The sequence below is a fragment of the Podarcis bocagei genome (assembly GCF_964188305.1).
Source record: "Podarcis bocagei genome assembly, chromosome: 1".
In the NCBI taxonomy this organism is placed as follows: Eukaryota; Metazoa; Chordata; class Lepidosauria; order Squamata; family Lacertidae; genus Podarcis; species Podarcis bocagei.
The window spans coordinates 67,617,913-67,637,457 of NC_138125.1; the positions used below are offsets into that span (position 1 = coordinate 67,617,913).

The 19,545-nt window shown below is 39.0% G+C and overlaps 1 protein-coding gene across 1 annotated transcript in view; it reads left to right on the plus strand.

The window, feature by feature from the left end:
- QSER1 (glutamine and serine rich 1) overlaps positions 1–14,848 on the plus strand; it is a 40,954-nt gene extending 26,106 nt beyond the window's left edge. Inside the window, exons 7-13 of the mRNA XM_081163611.1 lie at positions 1,268–1,401; positions 2,760–2,962; positions 6,018–6,155; positions 6,700–6,797; positions 7,212–7,364; positions 9,178–9,273; positions 10,440–14,848. Of these exons, the coding sequence (XP_081019737.1) occupies positions 1,268–1,401; positions 2,760–2,962; positions 6,018–6,155; positions 6,700–6,797; positions 7,212–7,364; positions 9,178–9,273; positions 10,440–10,580 (963 nt within the window). The 3' untranslated portion in view covers positions 10,581–14,848. The remainder of the gene's footprint in view (positions 1–1,267; positions 1,402–2,759; positions 2,963–6,017; positions 6,156–6,699; positions 6,798–7,211; positions 7,365–9,177; positions 9,274–10,439) is intronic.
- Positions 14,849–19,545: the final 4,697 nt, after the last annotated feature.

Genomic DNA, 19,545 nt, shown 5'->3' on the forward strand with positions numbered 1-19,545 from the left:
AATCAGGTAATGTGTGGTTACTAACTGTAATAATCAGAAACCACTTGAAAGGCCACTGGGTCTTTTATTCCCCCACCGAAGGATCATTTTTAATTCTCCCAGCTGTAAATGAGCACCTAATGCCTTAAGCTTCAGAAACACAGGCCAGGCACATTACATATTTTGTGCCTTTAAACTAAACTGGAGTGTTGAATTCTACTGAAACCTTCAGGCTAAAGGATGTGCTTATAAAAGAGTAACCTATTAGACATTCTTCTTACTTAGCGATGAAGACATGATATAAATTTTATATGCTGATTCTTTTAACTTGGAGTGTGTGATAAGCTTAACTCTTATTTATTTGGTTGCATCAAGACTTTTCACAAGTGAAAACTCTACCCATAGCATTGGAGGGGATCCCGAGGAACATCTAGTCCAACTCCCTGCAATGTAGGAATCTCAACCAGATCATGCATGACAGATGGCTATCCAGTCTCTGCTTAAAAACCTCCAAAGGAGAAGAGTCTATCACCTCTTGTATGAACCTGTTCCACTGACCAACAGCTTTTACCATCAAAAAAATTTCTGATGTTTAGTCAGAATCTCCTGAATCCATTGGTTTGGGTCCTAGCCTCTGGAGCAGGAGGAAACAAGCTTCTTCCCTCTTCCATGTGACAGCCCTTTAGATATTTGAAGATGGCTATGATATCTTCTCTCACTCTCTTCTTTACCAGCTAAACATACCCATTTTCCTCAACCATTCCTCATATTGTATTTTTTTATATTCTGAACCACCCTGATATCTACAGAAGAAGGGTGGTATACAAATTTAATATAAATAAATAAAATAGGCATGGCTTCCAGACCCTTGATCATCTTGGTTGCCCTCCTCTGCATATGTTCCCACTGGTCAATATCCTGCTTAAATTGTGGTACCCAAAATTGGGACGCAGTACTCCAGGTGAGGTCTGACCAAGACAGAATAGAGCCCTTGATCAGGACACTATATTTCTGTTGATACTGCCTAAAGTAGTGTTAGCTTTTTTTCCCTTTTTTTTTTTGGCTGTGCATTATTACACTGCCTCTCTTGGGCTTAGTTCCCACCTACTTCAGCTCCCCCATGTTACATCCCAGCCCTTTCCTGGAGGACCCTCAGGAGGGATAGATGCCTTGTGCTCACACTTATATCTAGACGCAACCCATTATTTAAACTTAAATATAAATTATCCTGTACAAAATTGAGTGCAATAATCTGCATGTACTATGTCTGCGTTTTTTCTCGTTGCAGTATCTTGGGTATTTTGGAGATGCAAAATCAAAGTACAAAAGAGTATATGTGAAGTTTATAGAAAATACAAACAAGAAAGAGTATGTCAGAGTGTGTTCCAAGAGACCCAGAAATAAGCCAGTGCCGTCTGCAAGGTATTTTAATTTGATAAAATAAAATGTCAAATAGAAAATCTTTAACATTTGTAGATTTTAATAAAAATATTTTGTATTTTTTTACAGCAGACATCCATAATATTTATTTGTAGTTGCAACAAATAGAATAGACTGAAAATGTGGACTGGTTTGCGTAATTACACACTTTGGGCGTGCATGGTTCTCTTCCATGTATAAGAGGAGGAGGGAAAGTATCTTCGCTCACTTTTGACTAAACCATTGTTTCCCATTATGTACAAACTTTGGGAACTGAGGTTTAGGTAAAAGAGAATATGGAACTTTCACTCTCCTTGTGTACAATGGAGAACAGAACGGGAGCATCTTGGCTCTGAGTCCTGGAAGACCTGCTCCCTGCTTTGCTAGCCTTTTTCCGCCTGGTTTGGGAAGGAGGGGCCCTGACAGACTCTAGCTATGAAAGCTGAGGCTGCTGAACAGACTCTGGGGTTGGAGTATCGCTTTGGGGGTCTTTTGTTGCTGTTATTGCTACTAATTTCTGGATCTTTATTTTTGGATCTTATGGTTTGTTATGGTTGGCTGCTTTTAGATGTGCTTTGTTTAATTATGTGATTCTTTTCATGTTGTAAGCTGTCTTATGACTGAATTGAATTACAAAATGAATTATGATGAGCACATGACCCTAAGACTCTCTGTGCAGTGCTCTAAACCATAGTTGTGTGATGTTGTTCATAGATACATTTTCCCCCAGCCAATATTTTTCAGCTTAGTGTCATTCTTTGTGTTTCCTCTTAGTTCCTTCTGTGGAGCTTGGTTGCTGTTAAATGAGAAGCGACATTCCTCCTTTCTCCCATTCACAAAATTCTACTAGTTAGTCTTTCAACATCTAATGGTTGGGTGGGAGCAACCTGGCATATGCATGAGTGAATTTGAACACATCAGATTACCAGCTAACAACACATTCAGAACTGGTGTGCTATATCTAATCATGACCACTCACCTGCACAATGGAAACCTGCTTTGCAACAGGACTTCTTCCTCATCCAGTTCCTCTCACTGTGCTCTCAAAATCAGCTGCTCCGCCTTTCAGGAGCAGATTTGTTTTTTGGGTGGGTGCAGAGTCCGGGGGAGGACGAGAAGGAGAAGCCCTGTTGCATGAGCGGAAGAGGTCTGCTCACGCTGCAGTGGATCTTTCCCAGTAGTTAGATCATTTAAACAATTGTGCTTGTCTGCAGGTGAAAATGGAGTAAAAGTCCATAAAGGCATTAATGCAGAGAGAATAATAAATTAATGAATAACCTGAATGAGGTTAATTCAGTTTATAAAGGTGAAGCTCGTACTCGCAGTAGTTCCTTTCATTTCCTCTCGCTTTCAATTGGTAGGCCTGTCCATTGTAAGCCAAGCACTAGCATCAACAAATCTCCTGAGCCTCCAGCATCAAAAACTACACCTGCAACAGCAAAAGTTTCTGTAGTGAAACCCAAAGCTAAGCAGCCAAAGATAAAGGCAGAACCACCACCAAAGAAACGGAAAACATGGAAAGAAGAATTGCCCCCTGCCCCTCAACTCCAGAGTGACGAGGAAGGTAAGGGCCACAATGTCACTAGGTGTTCTGATTATGTAATATCTTCCAAAAAAAATATTAATAAGCTTTGCAAATATCTCAGCAAAACTTGGTGGAGAGGTGCTAACTTGATAGGAAAACCTTATTCTTAATAAGTGCCCTGAAGAAGGTTGCTTTTAACCGAAACACATTGGACTTTATTTTGCAAAAACTATATTTTGTAAAGATTTATTACTGGCACCACCTTGAGGCTCAGCCTCTTTCATGACTTCTCTTGCTTTTGGTGCTGCTTTTCCTCCCCCCTTTTAGTAGAACAAAAATTCATTGCGTCACAAAATGTCATTTGCTGTTTTGTTGCATGGTAATTGTGAACATTTCAAAGCCACCATTTTTGAAGAGGGCAACTTTTTTTATATTGCTTCATAACGTGGGATGAGTAGAGTCTTATGCAGACATTGCCAGCACACATTTACTTTGCATGTGGAGGAGGGAACAGGGGCTGCACCTCTTGGACCCAGCTCAATGTTACCAAATGTTTGCTTGTTGAGCTCAGTGTCTGTGAAGGGATGCTTACATGCATACATGTATAAGCACCCCGCATGGTTGGGAAGCCCAATCACATGGAACGCCAACACATTTGCATATCTTTGCAGACAGCATGCAACACATAGGCATCTAAGAGATGAGGCAGGCTGTGTTGGCTTTAGGGTCAGTAACACTCTGTGGATTGGTTTGACCTTTGGCAATTTCTGTCAGGTAGAAAGGTTTCTCCCAAGTCTCCACTCCACTGTCCTTATTAGGAATGACTTCTTTAACATTTAATTTTAAGTGGCGCTTGCAGTGTCTTTGGGCATTGGTTAATTCTTCTGTAGCAGCCATGTTATTTTCTTTTTTTTTTTTTAAAGTAATTTTTATTGGTTTTTTCACCTTTTATGAATACATAACAGACACAGAAAAGACAAAAAACAAAAACATGTATAATTTCAGAAAATCCTACTTTCTTAACCTTGTTCCTTAACTTCCCCCCACCCCCCTTCATGCATCCCCATTCCCATAATTATGTCAGCAAATTGGTATTTCTCCTCTTAACCATCTTAATATTACCTCTTTTATTAAAGAAAAAAAGTTTTTCTAAGTTGGACTCAAATTCCCTTCCGTCGATTTCCCATTTTGTCTTAAGTACAAGTCAAATTAACTAAACCCAAAAGTCCTGAGTGTTTTTAACGTTCTATTCTTCCCTCCCTCCCATCCCCGGTTTTCGTCCCTTCCCCAGTACATGTCCAAAATAACAGTTCTTAGCCTGGATTCCTCACGTCCGAGGCTTTCAAGTCTCTTTCAGTCCCTCTCCGCCGGTCTTGTTGGTAGTCCTTTATATTGGTCGTCGAATCTCGAAGGAGTTCTGTCCCCATCAAACCAGGTTCTCTTCCCACAAGGACATTTGAAAACAACTGCTGCAAAAGTTCCTCAAGCCATGCATCTTCAGAGTCAGTGTGGAGGCCCCAAACATATTTATTCTTTATTTTGAGTTCTTGTATTCCATATACTCCCGGGGCCTCCTCCTTCGTCTTTTGCATCTTTCGCAGATTTGTAGTGAACGTAATCCAAAAGTCTCCTTGCTTATATTCCACTGGTGTAAGCGTCTGGTTGGTACTTTCCATCTTTACTTTCAGTTCTCCTTGTTTAGTCTCCTCCACTTCTTGAGTTATCATTTCCGATTCAGCTGCAGATTCTTTCTCATTCAGGTCCTCAATACATTCAGCAGAGCTGCTTGTTCCAGAAGTAAAGGTCATGAGTTGTTTATTCATAGCCAGACTCTGCTCTTGTAAGATTCCCACCAAATGAAACATTCTTTCGATTTCCACTAGTAAGTTTCCATCCACAGCCATTGTAATGTCACAGAGTTCCCCCTAGAGGGAATCTGGTTACTTAATAATCTTTCTCAATAATCCTCTGACTTGTTGTTATTACTTTGTTTCCAACAATTTTAGTTCGATTTTAACTGGTTTTAATCCAGAGGGATCTTAGATAAAAAATTTTCAACTTTAAACTGTCCGTTTGACAGCTTTGACAGCTGTCAAACTCCGCATTCCTCTTCCACAAGCTCCAATACAGGACGCTCCCGGGCCCGGGAGGGGGGGTTGCATACAACAGAAAAAAGGCTTCTAAAATTCCACTCTTTCACTCCAGCTCAAAATTTCTTTTTGCCAAATCTTGGAAGTTAAAGTCTTTTTAACTCACCCCACAAAGGGTAGGCTCTCCAGCTTAGTTCTTCTATTGTTGCTTTAGATCGTCTGCAAGAGGGGGGGGGTGCGGACTTCCTTTTAGCACACCCCCCGGTCGTCTCAAATTCACAGGAAAATATTCTTAAAGTCCAATTTCATCTTACTCACGGGTTATTCTTTTCAGTCCGAATTTCAAGGAAGGAAGTCAGCGCTCTCCAGTCATGGCTCGCGGCTCCGCTCAACCGAGGTAGCGATCGACTCTCAGCGCCACACCACCCTCCGTACCCCCTCCGCAGCCTTTAAAAAGGCTCTTCGTGGGTCGGGGGGGCGCTTAAGGCACCCACCGAGTCTAGTCCGCAGGCTTCAGCGCCTGCGGTTTCTAAGGGTCCCCGCGTCGCCGGCGCAGCAAGACCCGTCCTCAGTTGAGCCGATTCCCTCCGCAGCTCGGAGGGAACCCGCCATTTCCAGATCGCGCCAACTCGGAAGTCCCAGCAGCCATGTTATTTTCAGATGTTTCATTTAGGTTTTCAAAGCAAAGGATGCTAATTTTCCAAAATGAAGAAAAAGTTTAAGCTTGAATTTGAATGCAGTATAATCATAAAAACTCCTCCTAAGCACTATTTTTCAGCTTATAACTAATCCAGTAAGAATCCATATTTTGTTGTTCTTGTTTAAATTATTTGAATCTTTTTTTCAACTGTTAAGGATCTTAACAGCTCAGTCCTTACTAAAATAATGCATAATGTATTTCTTTGAATGGTCACTAGAGGTCACCAGAATCGTAATGAATTTCTAGGCCTGTAAACAAAATGCAATTGGAACAATATATTTGTATTTCTGATACTGTATTTCAGACACTGCACCTCCAGCTCCTATCATTGCTCGTTTTTTGAACACCAGAGCTATGAAAGAAACATTTAGGAGCTACATGGAACTGCTTGTTAGTATTGCCTTGGATCCAGATACTATGCTGGCGTTGGAGAGGAGCAATGGTACAGTGTGTTCAACCTTTCACTTTGTGTAGCTTATTTCTGTTTCCCGTATGATATCTTTGTTCAAGGAACGGATAAGACATCAGCTTGAGATCACAAGCATTTAGAGTTCAGGGGTCCCAAACGGTAGTCTGTAGATCATTGGTAGGGGCAGTCTTCTAGGGGGAGGGGCCACATGCCAATGGTGGGAGGGGCCAGTGGCAAAGATGGGTGGGCAGATTTGACTCTTTGTATTGTAGGCTAATTCCAGTCATGCAAAAATCAGGTTTCTATACACACAGCCCTCAATCCTCCCCTCTAGGCAAGCAAGAGATCTTGCTTGTTTAGATACTGATTCAAACTGATTATCTAAGCTGTATACAGTAAACTCCAATATATAAAATACAAAATAGGTTGAAATATAGATTACAAATACAGATTAACTTGTTTGAGTCGTCTGGGTATATTTTACTGAGCTTGTTCGTGACCCTTTTTCTTACCTTTCTGCTTCTGGCCAGTGCTTGCTTTGCTTTGAAGTATCATATATTGTGTTCTGCTTTTTCAGATGAGCTGCTTTTGCCTCATATGAGAAAAATTGATGGCATGCTAAACGACAATAGAAAAAGGCTGCTGTCCAAATTGAGCTTGGAGCGTTCACTCAAGGTATTGATAGTTAAAATGGTTTTATTAATTATTTACTGCTCTTACATTGCTTGAGATCTTTTGGGAAGTGATGTCTAATCATACAAAGCAAATAAAACATCAGTGCAAATTCCTATTGGATTTCTTGTATATATTTTTATCCCTTCAGATAAAAATTGCATTTTCAGATGAAAGGGAGACTTCCTGCAAACACCAGTTAGCATAATATGAAACTATATCTTACCTTAATTAGGTAAATCACCTGAACAGGATTAACTGAATATATTTTTAAGAACTCGAATAACAGTAATTGCTCCTGCATTCTTTTAAAGACTTATTTTATCAAAGAATTCTAATAAAATTTGTTGCTTATTAATTTGACGTAGTGGAATCGTGCACAGACTGTATATTTCTGCCTTTTTGCTCTCTTCTAAGGCTGCTTTGGAAAGCTTCCCTGAACTGACCGTAATCAATCGAGATTCTAAAACAAAAACTGGAGTGAGTGTAATTCCTAGAATCAAAATGAATGGCAAAGCTTATAACAAGAAAACACTGAGGAATTCTAAAGCAGCCTCAAAATTAGCACAGGTATGTGTTTTTTAAAGTGTTTGGGGGTGGTTTGCTGTTATATTTTTAATGTAATATTAATATCCTTACTAGAATCATCTTTACATTCATTATCTAAATGCGGTACTAAACTTTATGCTTTTCAGTTGTTCATAAATTGTTTAACAGCAGTTAAAAAAAATATTTTACTTGTTTCATTTCCTTTGAAGCCCAGTAAGAAATTGTATTCTTAAAAAAGTAAATATGTTGAAGTAGAGAATAGAAAAGGGGCTCTCTGAAGGAAAGATTTCACAACAGGAGGTATTCATTTTCCTTGCGAATGAGCCGTCACACGAAAGTACTGAACTACCCGCCCCCTTTTTTATTTGGTTGTACATGCACCTACCCTGAGAGTAGGTAAGCCCCACTGAACTCAAATGGGTCTTCTAAGCTGATGTGCAGTCAGATTTACTGTAAGCATCTCTGATGGTTCCAGGTCTGCCATTATGGCTGATAATATTGACAATTTTATTTATGGCTTCCTTGTTGCCTTTTTAACCCCCTACATAGTAGCTTTCACATTTGACTTCAACCTGTATCAAAACATGTTAATACTGTATGTAAGCAACTGCAGTGGTTCTCCGAATCTCTGTTCTAAATCTGTACCTCTGTGAGCCCTAGACATTTAACTATCTGGCAAATATTTTCCCCACTGAACTGTTTTCGTTGAATGCCATCATAAGGTACCCAGGTGGAAATGATGGAAGACATTTCCTGAAAGGTTTTTTTTATCAATATAGCAAACAGAAATAAGTAGTCTGCAATTTGCCTATCTGAAGTGGGAGAGAGAAAAATGTTGGGGAGATGGGGGAGTTGCAGCAGCAGCAAACTGAAGGCAGCTGCACAGTGATGTTTGGACAGAGGGAATTCAGTGCATGGGGGTGAATGCTTAAGAGAAAATAGAATCCAAGAGTGAACAAGAAACCAGCATTCACCTATTCATCCATTGTGATATCTGAGAAGCACATCAGAGGGAGGAGGACCCAGGCATCATCATCAGACAGGGTAAAACTTAAAGGGCATGAAATCGACATCCCGAGTCCTGTTAAGCTTTACTGGGCAGAATCGCAGGGTAGTGTTAGCTGGCACTAAACCGGGGCTCCCATTATAAACTGGGAAGGGTGAACTCCATTCACAGGTACTGGGTTATTTTTGCCAGTTCCCCTGTGTCCCGTGAAAAGCTGCTATGGAGGTGGAACCGCCACTGGAACAATGTGGGAGGATGCACAGGGACTGCAGTGGGAAGGTGAAATAAAACGAGCAGTGCCTCCCTCAACCCCCTTTGCAAGAGTCTCTGCTGGATCTCAGTTCCATTTTCAAACTGAAGGATTAATCTAGACCAGGGGTCAGCAACCCGCGGCTCCGGAGCCGCATGTGGCTCTTTTACACCTTTGCCGTGGCTCCGGGGCGGATACTAGCGAGAGGAGGAGGCGCATTGTGCACCCCGACACTCCCCACTGTGGCGGGCGCTGTACTGGCTGTGACGTTGCATGTTAGTCACGCACCGTCCCGACGTCACCTTCCCACCCGCTGTCAGATCGCGGCTCCGGAGATATATTTGTTTTAAATGTCGCAATGGTTTTGTGGCTCCCAGTTTATTTTTCTTCGGAAACAGGTCCAAGTGGCTCTTTTTGTCTTAAAGGTTGCAGACCCCTGATCTAGACCCAGGCCTTGTGTGGATGAATGTATTCACAAGTGCATATTATCTCTGAGTGGTTGGAATAATTATTGGTACCAATAAACTCATCAGTTCATAGTTAACTTCATGGCTAATAAAAACTATTTTTCTCTGCAGGAGTTTGCTGTAGATCCAGAAAAGATATCATTGTGCTCTTTATATCACTCACTCCATCATTACAAATACCACATGTTTCTGAGGTGTAAAGTTGAGGTCAGTTTTTATCAAGTTGATGATAGCAATTTTTTAGTTTTTTCTATCTGATTCAGTCACATTTATCTATAAATCTAGGAATAGTTCATAAATTCTGAAATAAAATAAATAAAAATGCTGTGGAAGTTATACTAGTTAAAATACTAAGATTTGTTGGTTACAGTAATATGGGGTTTTCAAGAGCTTTTGTGAACGGGAAACGTTAAGGTTATTCTGAAAGCTTCTTAAGTCATTGAACAATTTCTGTGGATTGAAATGAATGCAGGTAGCTCAGACAAAAGAAAAACTTGCCAGTTTTATTTATGGTATTTAGTTACTTTTATACAGGGTTGCAATATAAAAATGCATACCATAGTAACAAACAAAATTAGTACTCCCTGCTGCCACACACACACACACACACACACACACACACACACACACACAGTTTAAAAGGCCATAGATTGTATAATTAGCCAAAAGCCCGAAAGAAGAGGAATGTTTTTGCTTGGTGCCTAAAGATATATAATGAAGTGCCAGGCAAGCCTCCCTGTGGAGCGTGTTCCACAAGTGGGGAGCCACCACAGAAATTGCCTAATCTCGTGTTCCTGCCCTCTTGTGGATGGGGCACGTGAAGAAGGGCCTCCGTTGATGATTACAGGGTCCCAGTTGCTTCATATAGAGAGAGAGGTAGTGTAGTCTTGAGCTGTTTAAGGCTTTATAGGTCAAAACCAGCAGGTTGAATTGGGCCCAGAAAATCATTGGCAGCCAATGCAGTCAGGCTAGGATTGGTATTATATGGTCAAACCATCTTGCCCTGGTAAGCAACCTGGCCAAAGCCAATGGAAGGCACTCTGCACCACCGAGGCCACCTGAGCCTCAAGCGACAGCCCTGGGTCCAGAAGTACTCGCAAGCTGCATACCTGCAGGGAGTATAAAGTCGTTAAATAATATTGTAGGTTGTTCATGAGTACAGAAACAGAGCTTTAGCCAAGGAACGTATTTGGCCACACAAGGAAGTTCATTAGTATCAGTGCATTGTATTTTGTTTATGAGGTTGCCCCTTGGTCACAGGTGGTTTGTGGGTGGCTGAATAAATCCACTAAAACGTAAGACCTCTGACTTCTGAGAGTATTGAGAATGAATAGATACCTGCAAACTAATCTGCTTCCATTGCTCCTCAATAGATTTCTTCCGTTCAAAAGAAGAGTGCAGATCTAGGCCAGGAGGAGATTGTACAGCAATGCATGAAAAATATGAAATGGGTAGAAGACCTCTTTGAGAAGTTTGGTGAACTTTTGAATCATGTACAGCAGAAATGTTCATAACGGACACTGTCCCAAATGTTACATTTGTTTCCTCTATAGCACTCATCATGAGAAACAGAAAGGTCAGAGAAGCTCTGGTTAATCTGGTCATGCCAGACTATTCTGAGTCTGAGGAATCTGTGGTGTTCTTGGTTCCATGGAAAAATTATGCTGCCATGAAAATGGAACTACAAATGAACCTCACTGCATTTTTAATCTGAAGAATGATTTTTTTTCTATTTTGTAAACTCTTGTATTGAAATGACAGGTTTATTTTTGAAATGATCAAAGCATGCACTAAATATATATTTTTGGGCTACGGTGAAAATACCATGGCTTTTTCTGGCTCTGTACACTAGGAAGAGTCTAGGTGGTAAACAAATATTTACATTTGTCTGATCAAGTAGAGTCTTCTACATTTTGCAAACAGAGCTAATATGACATGAAATTCTGTACATGAATAATCGCCATCACAAATTCAGAATTATCCTTCTGCTTTATGGACTCCTTTTACTGCTGTTATGTTCAGGAGGCTGAACATGGAGTTGGTGCAATCCTTTGATGCCTATTTTGTGTCAAATTATATTGTAATGAAAAACAATGACTTTAACTATTTCCCCCATTTTTTATTTTGAAGAAAAACGTATTTTTCTTTATACTGTGCTTTTTTCCCTTTGGAAAGAAATCAGTTGTACATTTTATCTCATAAATAGTTGTATTTTTCACAGAGAAAATATTGTGGCTTACAATTGTTTTGTGTATCTTTGTAATACACTTTTCATGGTTTTCAGTAAATTCTGTTCATTTTTATATATTAATTTCATATTGTAAACTATATCTTAAGATAATCCTTTTGTTTATACAGGTTTCCTCCAGTGTTAACCAGGAATAAGACATACTAGACTTTATAAGTTTGCTTTATAAGTTAAGTTGTGTTTAAACACTGCATTTTATTTTCTGATAAATGAAAATAAATTTCTTACTAAAATAACATGAATAATTGAAATTTTCATTGAATAGCTACTACATTTCTCTTCTGGATACCGAAGACTGATGATTGGATAGACTATATATGCAGTGTTAAACACAGCTGACATTTTTTAAAAATTGGTAATGGCAGAACTGTTTGCTTCTTGGTGCCTTTTCAAATCCTCAGACATTCTTTTGTAGTTGTCTTTCTCAGCTGGGTTATTTTTTTAACCAGTAGGACCAGTAGTCCCACTTAGACTACAAATGTGTTAAACTCTGATCAGTAGGAAAATTTCTTCATCTGCCAACAGAATGCCTTACCTCAGTCTTGGATTCAAAATGTGTAAGTCCTCTGCTTGTAAAAGGACTAAACGTATTGTACTTTTGTCAGATAATATATATACATAAATATATATATATATATATATATATAATTCATTTGTCCTTTCACTGCCACTTAGTGCCTTAATTTCAGCCAAGAAAGCAGGATTCTTCATTCACTAGCCAATCAGGATATTCTTGTATGTAGCATGGTGTATTTTCTTTAGTTGTACATATGTTCATTGCACCTTAGATTTGTAAAAGAATAATGAAAGGCTGTGATCATGAATTAAACTAGGATTTCAAAATATCAAAGGACAACATTTTTTATCTTGATACCTATTATGTTGGTTTACCTCTGCAGTTTCAAAAGGTTTTTTATATTGTAGGATATGGTGGTACTTCGTTTTTCTGATGGGGGATGCAATGAAAATTTTGGTAAATTTCTTGTTGATATTTGTCTTAAAATATCTTCATACTGCACTTGCCTTGAAAAAAGCCAAGTTGTATTACTGTGACTGTGATTTTGCTGTATCTCTGCTAGTTCTGTAAAAGAACTAATGGTCTGGACTCAAACTATACCAGTGTTAGGGCTGCATCTTGACCCTCTTCCTAGAAACATTTCAGGCATGAATCTTACCTGCAAACAAAGAAGCGTAATACTGCTGAATTATCTTGGAAACCTCAGCATATATACATACTCCCTGCAAACAAATGTACATCTTCACTCATAATTAAGGCTGCAGTCTTTTACCTGCTTATCCAAGCCCTGTAGAACTTCTGAGACTTTCTTTTGTAGCATTGCTCTGTGAGAGTATGTTGTGTTAGGAAGATGTTTGAAAGTCTTTTTATAATGTAGATGCAATCTCCTTGGGGCCATCATGTAAATAGCCTGCTCAGCTGGAGGAAGATACTACCGTACTTCTCATTTTAGAATTGAAATACTTAAGAACCAGTCACTGGAGATTCAAAGTGCAAAAACAAAATGTGTTCTTCTACAGCAAAGTAATATACATCTCAACACAAGCTTACACATATATTGGTTTAATAGTTAAACAAAAGAGCTGGGGTTGCCCCATGTTGTAGACCCAGGATGAAAGCATATGCCCACTTACCTAGGACTAAGTCTCGTTTAAATCATTGCAGCTTACTTCTGAGTAATTGGGAGCTTCGTGCCGAGTTGGTGACAACTTTATCAAGCGAATGATAAATAAGAAACTTTCTCAGGAATATGGGAGTAGAGCGGAAAAGACAGTTTTGTATTGCTAGATGGGTGTTCAACTTCCTGCCCTCAGAGAACTCTTTTGCATCAACTTGTTTGCCCTCTCTGTGTTTCAAGAAAGGCCTGTACGTTGCAAGGAGTGTCTGTTCTAGGGCACACAACTTCATGTTGAGCATTGGTGAGGCCTATTAGGCCTAATCACTGTCCCACATGAAGTGTGAACATCTTAGAACACACCCAATGTCTTCTGTGACTCTGTGGCGCAGGAAAAGGTTGCAGCTGTAGCGGCCTGGGTGTATTCCTTGGCACAATAGCACACCATCATTTCTCTCTTAATTGAGAAGCCTCTAATTAGTTTTGAGCATATTCCATGGTTCCTGTAAACAACAGAGAACATCACCATGCTAGGCAGACAGTGTTTTATGTATCCAAAATTAAGCAAGTTTAGGAGAATGAAATGCCATTGGGAAAATAAAATAAAATGTAAGTGAAGGTTTTAGGCATCTTATACCAACAGATTTAAGAAACTTGCCTTTGCTGTAGCAATAATTGTGTATTTGTTGCATTCAGGGTATATGTTCTGTAGCTATAAAGGGGCAGAGTAACAGCAATGTTACTTGAGAAATACGGTTATTCGCTCAGAGACATTTTCTAAATATTCTGGGATAAAAATTGAACGTTACTCGTCTTAGACAACCACCTTGTGTTTTCTTCCTTCCAAGGACACCCCCCCCCCCCTGCAAGTAGCAATTTTGAGAGAGTGCTGGATATGCTTTGGAGAATTGCCAGTGCGCTTACAATAAGTAGAGTTATAGGATTTGAGCACCTGAAACCTCACCTAAATACAATGTATGTTGAAACCGTTCAGACTTTCTTCCACTTTGTATTTAGGATTGTGATGTAGCTGATTTCAATAGGATACATCAATAGGATACACACTCGTCACTTGCGTCTCTGCATTCTCATAATACTGCAAGAATGTGGAATTGGCTGGCTACAGTTGTGCATGTGGTTTCCAAATATTCAGTACCCACTCAAATGTATAAACATGAAGTTCTCATTCTTTTTTAATTTATCAGTGGGGGCAAGCAAACAAATCAATAACACTGTGCTAAACTAAATACTTGCACCTGCATATTGGTAATCCAACAAACATTTGTTTCCACATCTCTAAATGATGTATATCATTTAGGTTTTTTTCTTCTCCTTTTAAGCCTCTGTTTGCATCAAAAGTGATACAACTGGATTGTACAGCCTTCTTTAACAGAACATTGTATCATTTTCCTTTTGCTTTAAGTAATATATGTTAAAAAGGAAACTCAAACTGTCTTCCAATAAACAGGTCTTCATAGAGGAAATATATTTTAAATATTTAAAATTTTACTACTATTTAAAATAATTTAAATAGTTTAAATAATTTAAACAAGCCCAAACTAGGACATTGAAAATCAGTGTATAGTAACTTCAGATTTGTTAATTGCAATTTAACATTTTTCATCCTACACTAACATACATTTTTGTAGTATTACACAGTGCACTTCCTTCTATATATCTATGCTATTTAAGTTAATGTTCACATTTCATTCACAAAACGCATAGTAATATCTATCCTTTTATGTACTGCAAACATTTAGGCCAGGACTAATGAGAGGTGCTTTTTTAGTCCAGTTTTCAGGTGGTCCACAATAATGTATAAAGCTAAGAAAAAGAAATCACATTTTTTGTATTGTTGATTTGATGTTACTAAGCTCATTAAAGTAAAGACACTTTTTCAAAATGCTGTTTAGTGGTTTATTAAGCTTGAAAACATTAAACTGAAAGAATTGGGGGTGACTAAGGCAAGCGGCTTTGTAAATTTGCAAAGTACTCCGTTAGTATAATGATTCAAATATGACTCTTTTGGAGACCAAATGGTGGCCACAGTCTTCACATATATGTAACACTTGCATGCATGCACATATAGCCGATTTCCGTACTTTTCACACATAATTTAGCATGCCACATTGTAAGTTGTCATTGGAAACTCAGAATTCCTATAAGGTGGAAGGGTAGGGCGCAGTTGCAAAACATGGGAGAGAAACTGCTGCTGCATATGCTGTGGTTCAAGAATTGGCAGGAAATGAAGGCATGACCACTTCCTCAACGAGGTGGTTTGGGGGGGGGGGAGAGTGTTGCAACCGTTAGTTTCACCTGCTTAAGATTTTTTTTTCTATTTGTGCAAACGTTCCCATTATTCATCAGTAGCCCGTTTTGAGTTACATAACCATTTTAACTCAGCACCTGAGTTTGCTAAGCCATTAATATCTATTATAGTTGTGGCCATTTTTTGTCTCAGCTGCACACGTTTATTTTTTAAAAGGGGTATAGCCTCAAGAAACTCCAAATGACATGAAATGTCTTGTTTCTGGTGGCTTTTTTTCAATGTAGCACCCACCCACCCCACACTTTCATTGTTTATATTACAGAAATTCAGTCATGGTTTGTTACTTTGGAAAACTCAGCCTACTCATCAGTATGAATTACTTGATCAATATTGGCCACCTGTCACCCTTCGAATATCAGCAGAATACATTTCAGTCAACCACTGGTTTGGATTCCGGGCTTTACTTCTGTTAGTGGAAAGGCTTTTGATTCAGGAAAGTTCCCACTGGTAAAAGTGGCTAGATGATTGTGGCTAGCACCTTCTCCCTCGAACTGGGCCCACAACACTTTAGCAGATTTTAGGGGTACACAGGGAGATGAAGGGGCAATTGGTGGAAACTGGGTGCCAGCAGAAACAATCCTTGAGCAGAGTTCCCATTCATGGGGTTATAAGGATCCAAGCTAATTTATTTCACATAGTGCTTGAATGGCTGCACTGTATAAGTCATGTTGGAAGCAGAGCAATTTATAACATTTGCTGCTTTTATGTGATAGAATTGCACTTATATATGAGATAGGGGCTTCCCTGTGGTAGTTCCACACCTGTGGAATTCCTTCCTCCTGGAAACCCAACTGGCACCAATATTTCCAGTGTTTTGGTACTAGGCAAATATGTGCCTATTTTTGCCTGGAGATTTTTGGGATGTTCGCTACTGCTGCAAGTCTGGAGGTTTTCATGACTGAACTTGTTTGGAATTCTTATTTTAGTATATTGTAACGTACACCGAGATCACATGATGAAGGGCAGGCCTAAACTATGCAAAATAAATAAGCATTCTGTGTTTCTGTAGTATTAACGTGTGGATTTTATTTACTTTCAGTATATGTGACCTATATGCTGAAAGTCTACTTGTGTCTTCAAGGATAATGGGCACAGAGCACATTTTCATAAGCAATTGTTTATATATTCCATGTGCTGGTCTCTTCAGAATGGCTTCATTTTGATTGAATGGAGCCATTGTTCATAGGTTGGAGAAAGATGCAGATGAGGAGTCATTAAAAAATAACTGGAATGTTTATGAAATATTTATGGTAAATAACCATTTGGTATAATCCAAGATCAACAGGATCCAAAGAAGCAACTCATACTAATATAAAGTGAAACATCAGTGCTGCTCCAAACACTAAATTAAAAAATATATAGTGAAGACTATAGTAACTTGTGATGTGGCAAACTATTCTGCATGAACAAAATCTAGACGTACTGCCTGAATTGAGCCATTTTCTGAACTTTTTCTTAATGTTAGCATGAAATATGAAGCCTATCCAAGAAAAGAAAAGTAGTATTTAACCTCTGCTTGATTATTTTCTTTCTCAGTTTGTGCTAATCTGACACAAACAGCATCTCAATCACTTGCCAAAGCAAGGAAGATCCCATAAGTTACCATGTCACTCCAAAATTTATTCCTGCTGTGAAAGAAAATCCTGCTTGCTTGCTTTTTTATTTTATTTTAGACTTACATACCGCCCTTCATCGTAGGTCTCAGGGCAATTCACAAGGTAATTCCCTATCTGTCACACCACTGGCAAGGCACAATAAACACATGGTTGTGCATCTGGGCCAGATTGCGACCTGACCTTTGCTATTTCACCCTCACCCTTTCCACAAGCATGGCCAGCCCAAACCTTTTGCAGCACATATATATTGTATGTCTGCTCAAAAGTGTACGCTCCTGAGTTCTAGTGTAATCCCAGTACAGAGTGTATAGGACTGCAGCGTTAGTATATTAACTTCTGCAAGTCTATTTTAATTGCCTAGTTTCCCTTGCAGGGGACTTCCTAGGGATCAGATACCAAGGTTGCTTTGCTTCCCACTCCTTACTTCAGGAGCTGCCTTCCCTAAGACCTAGTACCCATTAGTACCCATTATACCATTAAAGCAATCACATTCTTTCCCTCAGTGAATTCTGGGCATTGTAGTTTACCCCACAGAGTAGCAATTCCCAGCAGCCCTTAACAAACCACAGTGCCCAGAATTCTTCAAGGGAACGAATATGCTTGGAATGTGCTCTAAAAGGTATAGTTTGTGCACAGCCTCTGCTGCGCAGTTTGTCATGTCACTGTTTCTTACCCTAGTTACATTTAGAAGAGCTCAGCTCGCCCCGTCAAACATCTGAAAAGCCCAAAGTTACCAATGGATTTTAGAAATTGCAGAAACTTTTGTCAACAGTATATAAATGGTGTTCTTTATTAATAACTATGCTTCAAACTCATTAAAAAAGCATATCTACCGTATTGGCAGGAATATAAGCCAAACCCGCAAATAGGCGGCACCTTTAAAATTTGGCGGCTTGGGAGCCGTGGATGGGACGGGCGCCGTTGCCACACGCTCCCGGGCTGCTTCCTGGGGGGTGGAGCCACACCACTTTGCCGATGGCATAAGGCCACGAATATAAGCTGCACTTTAACTTTTCATAATCGGATTTGGGGGGAAAGTGCAGCTTATTTTCAGGCCAATACAATATGTAGTTTACAGGATCTCCATTAAAATCCAAACAATATAAAATCAAGCAAAAATGCATTAAGGATAATCAATACAAAAATGGGTCATCTGACAAAGGTTTAAAAAACAAATCAGTTTCATAAAAAGGTGTGCTGAAATCACCAAGTCTTAAGTTGGTGTCTGAAGCTCATAAGACACATATTAATTATTTTGTGCTTATATAGAAAAACCTTCTGGATTACAATAATGAATATATTTCCTGAGCAGCAATCTGAAATAAGGGGCATTTTAAAAAAAAAAAGGCCTTGTGGAAAACCCCTTGTTAATACAGATGTTGCCCTTTTGGTTTAAATGACATTGATGAGCATAACAAAACAAATATACTCATTCATATAAATGGACCTGGCTGAATTATCACAAGATAAAATTAATTCTTTCTGAAAATAGTGGTTCATGCTTCTGAAGCAACATACTACAATTGCACTGACATCCGTTTTTCATCTAACAAAATAAAACAAAGATTAGTGTGACCTCAACGCATTTGGTTCATTGTGTGCTGGCCTAGATCTGAATGTTCTGGTGTACCAAGCAGATAATTTTTTTCAGTATGTTCTTTGATTAACAGTGTATTGTATATGTTGCTATGCTGCTACTTGTGTCTATAAATTTGGTATGGTAGGCATAAACATCCTGAACCATTCAAAGTTTTACAGAGGATCAGTTGCTGATGTGTAATTTTATTTCAGCAACTCCTCAACAGTAAAATTGTCAAAACTCAAAACCTCATTGTTCTGCAAGTTGTTTGAATTCCAGTTTTTAATAACGTTTAGGAATAGGCCCAGATTGCACAGCATGTCCAAATATCCCATTATCACAACTGATTAGCCACACACGTTGCTACTTTCAGTCATTGAGACCCATAGCCAACAAACATCAGACTTCGATTTGGGACAGAAATTGCCCTGCTTATGATAATGAACAACTTTATCAGGAAATGGAACAGAGCTTTTTCTTTCTTTTTTGCTACTCTGTGCCCTATAAGAAGCTGAGTTTGTGGATATGATCAGGTGTAAACATGTTTAACTCAGGTATACGTGCATTAGAGATTGTTACAAAGCAGATGGGAGAGGGCCCTTTAGAAATGAAAGACACAGACCAGCTAGTCATTGCCTATCACTGCAGCATGTATGACAACACTTGACTCTGATAGCTTGAAGTACTGTAGTTTGGCTAAAAGTCACCTTGAAGTTAATGTTCCCTGGTCAAACAACTGTGGGGACTAAGCTACACCAACACACTAAAAGAGGAAACGGTCTCATTATGTGCTCAAAGGTACTTACCTCTTGACTACAAAATATTTGCTAATATTTTAGCTAATAGATTGAAAAAGGTCTTAAATGTTTATATATATCCAGATCAAGTGGGATTCCTTCCAGGTAGACAGATGAAAGATAATATAAGAAATATTTTAAATGTAATAGAATATCTAGAAGTAAGAAATGAGAAAAAAGCAGCAATGATGTTTATAGATACGGAAAAAGCGTTTGATTATATATCTTGGGATTTTATGAAGAAAGTGATGGAAGAAATGGAATATGGAGAAAAGTTTA